The sequence below is a fragment of the Arachis ipaensis genome, chromosome B10 (assembly GCF_000816755.2).
Source record: "Arachis ipaensis cultivar K30076 chromosome B10, Araip1.1, whole genome shotgun sequence".
In the NCBI taxonomy this organism is placed as follows: Eukaryota; Viridiplantae; Streptophyta; class Magnoliopsida; order Fabales; family Fabaceae; genus Arachis; species Arachis ipaensis.
The window spans coordinates 37,641,173-37,647,716 of NC_029794.2; the positions used below are offsets into that span (position 1 = coordinate 37,641,173).

Genomic DNA, 6,544 nt, shown 5'->3' on the forward strand with positions numbered 1-6,544 from the left:
TATTTCGTTAATAAAAAAAATATTAATAAAAAGACTAAGTAATACAAAAATAAAGATTAAAGGCCGAATTTTTCTTTTTTTCTTTGGTTAAAAACCTTGTTATCTTTTGGAGTAATTATAAGAAGGCGTTCTAAGAGTTTTTTCTCATGACGTATGTGATGAATGATAATTAAACCTTGCTATTTTATTGTTAAATATTTGGTCACGTAACAATGTTCACGCTTTTTCTTTAACCATTTTTTTACTTTTGGATTTAGAATTAGTTTGAGTAGAAGTGATGATAAATATATCATGTCTTGTTGCCATACATTAACCTTGAATAAATAGTCAAATTAGTTTTCAATAATTTATTTATTTTTTAAATTAGGTTCCAAAAATTTTTTTCAATCAAATTCATTTTTTAAAAATTTTAAGTTAGTTATTTTGGTCCTTCCGATGTTAACGGCGTCAAAATTTATTAATGTGACACTTTAAATGACACCATAACACACCTAGTAATCTTAATTGGCACTTAATATGATAAGTCTATGAAATTAAATCAAATCAACTCCAAATTGAGAAATTCTAATGCTTTAAGTTCTCCTTTCAATTAGATTTTAATTTTATCTAATTTTATAAACTTATTATGCTAATAATCAATTAAGACTTCTATGTCTGTGTTGTAGTATCACTTAACATTCCACATTAACAAATTTTGGCGACATCAACAAAAAAAAATGATAAAAAGACTAACGCAATTAAATTAAAAATCTTTGAAAGACGAATTTAATAAAAAAATCTTTTAAAAACTAATTTAGAGAATTAGTGATTTTTTAGAAGCGAATTTGACCATTTACCCTCTAACCTTGTTCCATTAATGCATTTTGATCGCTCATTCATTTTCAACACGGGGAAAAGAAGGAAAAAAGAGAAAAAAAGAAAAGGAAAGAATAAGAAGGATCCTATTCCAAATGAACAAAAATAAACTTACACCACCTACCCTCTATATATCCTAGTGAAAACCAAAGAAACCACAATATCCCCTTACACAACTTCAATAATCTCAAAATCTTGAACGACCCAAAATTGCACAAGTTTTCCCTCCAAAAGAAGTATTAATAGTACAATTGATTTGATGCTAGGAATTGTAGACCTGAAGCATCAGGGTTTTCAGGTATTTCCTTGCAGTAGTAGAGGATGAACTCAGCATAAGTTAGAAACAATCTTTGACATCACTATGAACTGGCATCCGAAGCAGCCTTTTTCTCCTTTTGCTTCTCCCTCTTCTTCTTGTTTCTTAATGCATTCTTGCTCATTGATCTGAATAAGTAAAAACTTTGCATTTAATATAAGTCATAATAACTAATAAGCAGGTAAAAGAAAATCTCTTACCCTGCAGGGCTGCTCTCTCCTATTCCAAGCAACTGAAAATACAAATCATTTGACATTATTAGAGACATTAACTTCAAAAAAAAAAAAAAATGAAACTCAACTAGAATTTAAGGGAAGATGCATAAATAAAAGCATATCGAATCATTTTGACCACTCTTCAAGTTTTAGCATACTTTATAGTTCATAAGTTATGCTATGAAAAATTATACTCACAATTAACAATTTAAAGCAGAAATAACAACAGCCGAGCAACTATATTGTGTATACCTCAGCCTGAACTGCAGCAGCGTTCTTGGCATGTGGTGGGCGATATGCGGCAGGCTTTTGTGCAGGGGGGTTCGTAGAAGAGAGTTTGTTAGAAGCCTGAGACGATTTTGGTCCTGGACCTGCAATAAAGTCTGTGATCTTCAAAAGAACTTGAGACATAACTAAATAACCAATTCAAGTCCTAACGATAAGCAGACAAACCTGATGGCTTTTTATCTTCGACTTTACCCAAATTGAGAGACTTGATTAATTCGGTGATGTCACCAAACTTATCTGCTGGCTCCGGTTTCCAGTCAGCCTAGTACAATTTGTAGAAAATTCAATGGTATATGTGAAAATGCAATACAAGAACCATTTAACTATAACAAGTTTGAGATACTACTGACCTGGAACAACTTGTCAAACATCTTTTTGAAGTACAGTGACCCATTGTAGTGAAAGATCTTGATCCTTAGAAAGAAGAGAGAAAAAATTAGATAGGTAAGAAATGTTTTCTTCTATAAATATGTTCCAAGACTAACCATCAATAAAGTGAGAACCAAGATATGACAATCGCCAAAACATTCACCATCGATTGCTCAGGTTAATGAAATATCACCTCATAAATGATGTTCAGATTAATCACTCATGATTAAAACAAGATCATGTGAAAGTAGCAATGTAGATGACATCATATGTTTGTGGCATGGTCCAGGTTCCTATTTATAACCCATCGGGCGAAATGAGTCAACCCATTATTTCGCGATTTATAAAGGTTGGGCTAAATGGCCAGGTCAGCCCGTCAGCAAGGTCTCATTAACAGTTAAGTATATAACATACCCATTGTCAACTTGGAGCCTTGGAGCTGTTGTCGCTGTCATGAAATAGCGCCCATCTGGAGACCATTCACTTGTCACAGACCATTCAGCCTTAGTTGCTGCAAGTTGTTTCTTATCTGCGTAATCCCAGAATACCTGGAACATAAGCATGAAAAACATATGAGATCCAGGCGAGAAGCATGTGTTATCTTTGAGCGTCTATCCTATGGGACTACAACAGATACATGCAAAAGTATAAATTTATTTCAATGATTTAAACAACAAAGTTAAGTCAGTACCAAAGAGCAACATAAGACAAAGATCAGCAATTTATTATCTTTAAAGTGATTAAAAGTCCTAACTTAGTTTTCTTTATTTAAAAGGAAAAGAAAAAGAAAGCAGGATACTAGTAATAGATAACAAAAACATATCTCTACCACCATATAGGAAAAAGAAATCATAATGATTAAATTATTCAGGATAACATACCATATCACCAGGCAAGTTGCCAAAGCCAGCCAAACATAAAACTACAGGCAAGAGGTCAAGGCCACAAAATCAGATACATTTAAATGTAGAAATTTGTAATGAGCCACTTCAAATTCCGAATTCATTCCCACAACCCACAAGGGCCTTTTAAGTTTTAGCCATATAAAAGATAGAGAAAGAGCATATAAAATAGATTCCATCAGCAAAGGATACATTTCCCTTTCGGGTTCCATCTAATGGTGTTATAAGGACCGGTTCCAAGCTCCAGCAGAGGATTGCACTTCTTGTCGAACAAAGTTGCTTTAGCAGGCATAACTATAAAAGGTTAAGGAAAAGTGAAGGATTCGAGAGATCTATAAAGAACCATCAAAGCTGATAAAATTAATGACGATACAAGATAATCATATCTAATATCTTTCAAATGCACAGATCATTAGGCATAAAAAATTATGAAGGAAACATCCAGCCATTTTGGTTCAGTAAAATATCTTATGCAAATAATATCAAGTGATGGGAACTTTAGTGTGCTTGGTTTACCTCCATACAATAGATATCATATAGAAAAGGATACAACCATATACTACAGCAAATTCCAAGCCAGAATATGACCACTGAGCATCGTGAACCGGACCCTCTTTAGCTGCCAAAATAAAGAAATGTTAGCTCTATGGAAATTATATAATCAATTATTATCAGTTCTTTTACTAACAATAAGAACATACAAAGAGGCACAAGCCCTTCATGCTTTCCATCTATTGTTAGATAGAATAACTTTGATTCCCCATAGTAACTCTGGTTAGTTTTGTCAACATCTGACTGCACCAGCACTAAAAGACCAGTAGAACCATGATTCCATTTAAGTTGGGTTGTTGAACATCGGAAAAAACTCCGTCGTGCAACAGCTTGACTTTGAGAAGCATTTCCACTAGGAAATATTTGTACACAGGCAGGAATTCCCTACAAGTTGAAAAACATCTTAGTTATTCACAGGGTGTAAACATGTACTAAAACCTTGTTTTAACCCTTATTAATATTTGCAAAGAAAGGAGACTACATATGTAACAAACCAAGAAAACAATTAACATTTTTTTGTTATACCACCAATATTCGACAAAATGATTTCATGCTGTTCACTAAGCAGAATTATTCAGTCCATCAAAGATACATCACTTCTTAATTTATCTCCCACCTACTTTTTGATTTTCTAAATTGAACCATTGAATGATTTCAATGGTTTCAATTTGGTCATTTCGTACACCCAGTGCGTTCAATCCCAAGACTAAACTAAAATGAGTTACATTATTATTCAAAATTCAATTGGGAAAATACAAATGAAACATTGTGAATTTTTTTTTTAAAATTCTTATTACTTTCAAATACCAAATCATTAGTTTATTCTGCGATAAGTTTATTTAAGTTATCTCCAACCACTTAATCAACTAAGCACCATAAATATCAAATATACAATACATGAATATTATTAATATCTTTATGAGAAAGTCTAGGGGACCAGCACTTTTATTAAAATCTGGCAAGCACTTAACCATCAAAAGAAAAGTGAGTAATCCCACACCATTGGATGTAATCTCACAACATTAAAAACACTAATGATAGCTAATTGATGGCTACAAATTACAAAACTTGCTGCACCCCCAGCACTCCTCAATTTTTATCAGTAGCATTGATTGGAACAAAGAGTTATGTACAGTACATAATTCTCAGATTCAATTTTTTCAGTAACCTATCCAGGAATATAGAACAAACTAAAATACACTATTTCAAGAATTTTGAGTTGGACAGAATGCTAAAATGACAATGATACCAATGTCACATTCATTTTTAAAAAACAAATAAAACTACTCGATCAGCATGGAATTGAGGGACACAAACCTTGGATTCTGGCACATATGCAGCTACATGAGACCCAGGTGCACTAGAAAGCTCAATGGCAGAAACTCCAGGAACTCTTAATCGATCAATGATCCCCTTAGAGAAATCCCTTGTGTCAAAAAACTGCACCTCATTAGTTGCCATCCGGCATGCAGTGGCCTCATTGGAGCTGAATTGAATAGCAGGCCTGTACAACAAGCATGGTGATAGTTAAACACAAGATGTTATCAGAACATTAGTGAATTAATAAACCGTGCCATATTTCCCAATTATTAACTTCTCCGACAACAACAACTACAACAAAATCCACTAGTTGGGTTCAGCTACATAAATCAAACAACACTATTGTGCCTTGCTGAAGTAAGGTATTTCATACTTAAATCTCTTCTGACCTCTTCATTCAGAGTCTTTTTTAGATATTCCTCTACCCATGCTCACTGGTCTATATTCTATCTAATCAATCCTGGCCAGATGCCCCGATTATTATCAGCTCCAAAATGGAGAATAATATTGGTCAGGCAAATTATCTTGTTCTCATTATTCATGAATTACACATACCAAGTTGTTTTTGTCAGGTTCTTTTGGGAGTGTTGATAAACAGGATCACCGTTCTCCGTTTTCCACAGCATGACATTCTTCTCTTGTGGTGTCGAAGGTTTTTGAAATGTTTGCAAAAAGGTTCCACAAGGGGACAGGATAGCAGAAGTGACGTTTGGGACTTCAAAAGACCTAATCTCTTTGGCACTCTTGCAGTCATATATGCTAATCACTGAGTTGGATTTCGTCACCATGAGTCTCGATCCATCATCGCTGAATTTCGCATTCACGCAGCTAACTTTCTCAAGCTTGACACCAGGTTGACCATTGGCAAATGGGGGTCCAGTCCAGATTGATAACTCTTCGGGTGTTCGAACTGTGATCGAGGCAAAGTAGTAGTAGTAATAGTAGTAAAAACTAACTACAACAAATATAATAAGGAATTGATAACAACAGCAAGCAAGAATGAACAAGCATACATAGCTGAGAAAAATCAGAAAGCTATTGTAGTTGATACCTAATATCTCCAAAGCCGGTGATTGGTCAGTTGATGCCATTAGAAGCTGCAGAGAGAATGCTGAAAATGAAAGTAAAGGGAAAAAATGGTGCGTCTTATTAGATTATGATTTCATATGACATAGATAAAAAAAATAAAATCAAGATTGCATTTCAAATGCACTGGCATTAACAACCTCATGATTAGTTGAATTCAATTGAGTGTTATACCTTAGTTTGATGCAGCAGAAAACAATAAAGACTACTTACTTAACATTGCACTATTTATGCATACTAAGAAACAATAACAGAAAGAGAAAGTTGAATGTCACACCTTTAACTATGGCAGCTGAATTGAAGCGGAATTGAATTCAATCATTCGTTTGAACTGAACGACGGAGTATTGGGTTTTCCGTTTCCGTTTCTACTTTGAGGAAAGATTAGAACTGAACAACTTATTTGTGATATGATGCTTAAATTGGTTTTATTTAGATTTGGGGGATCATGCCTGCGGCGGCGATTTTGGAACAAGGATGGAGATTCTATAATTATAAGGACATCATTTTTTATTATTTTCTAAAACTATACTAATAGTGATCAATTTTTTTATTATTTAAAACCAAATAGCCTTTAATCTCTATCAAATTTTAGTTATCAAATAATTTTTTAACTAGAGATAAATTGTATTTGTTTATGTG

General features: G+C 33.6%; 1 protein-coding gene across 1 annotated transcript; it reads right to left on the reverse strand.

The window, feature by feature from the left end:
* Window positions 846–6,387, reverse strand: LOC107623246 (eukaryotic translation initiation factor 2A). The gene is made up of 14 exons (XM_016325434.2): window positions 6,181–6,387; window positions 5,869–5,928; window positions 5,373–5,727; window positions 4,815–5,001; window positions 3,647–3,881; window positions 3,496–3,564; window positions 3,138–3,239; window positions 2,925–2,965; window positions 2,458–2,591; window positions 2,025–2,088; window positions 1,840–1,936; window positions 1,639–1,757; window positions 1,372–1,403; window positions 846–1,299 (listed from the first exon to the last, which is right to left on the reverse strand). Exons 2-14 carry the CDS (start codon window positions 5,906–5,908, stop codon window positions 1,215–1,217), a joined length of 1,560 nt encoding a protein of 519 aa, XP_016180920.1. The 5' UTR covers window positions 5,909–5,928; window positions 6,181–6,387; the 3' UTR covers window positions 846–1,214.

What these genes read in the sequence shown, in the direction of transcription:
- LOC107623246 (XM_016325434.2), bottom strand. Translation starts at nt 5,908, where the DNA reads ATGGCATCAACTGACCAATCACCGGCTTTGGAGATATTAG. An exon ending in ACCGGCTTTGGAGATATTAG is followed by an intron (nt 5,728 to 5,868) that starts GTATCAACTACA and finishes CCTCGATCACAG; the next exon opens with TTCGAACACCCGAAGAGTTA. An exon ending in CATATGTGCCAGAATCCAAG is followed by an intron (nt 3,882 to 4,814) that starts GTTTGTGTCCCT and finishes TTCAACTTGTAG; the next exon opens with GGAATTCCTGCCTGTGTACA.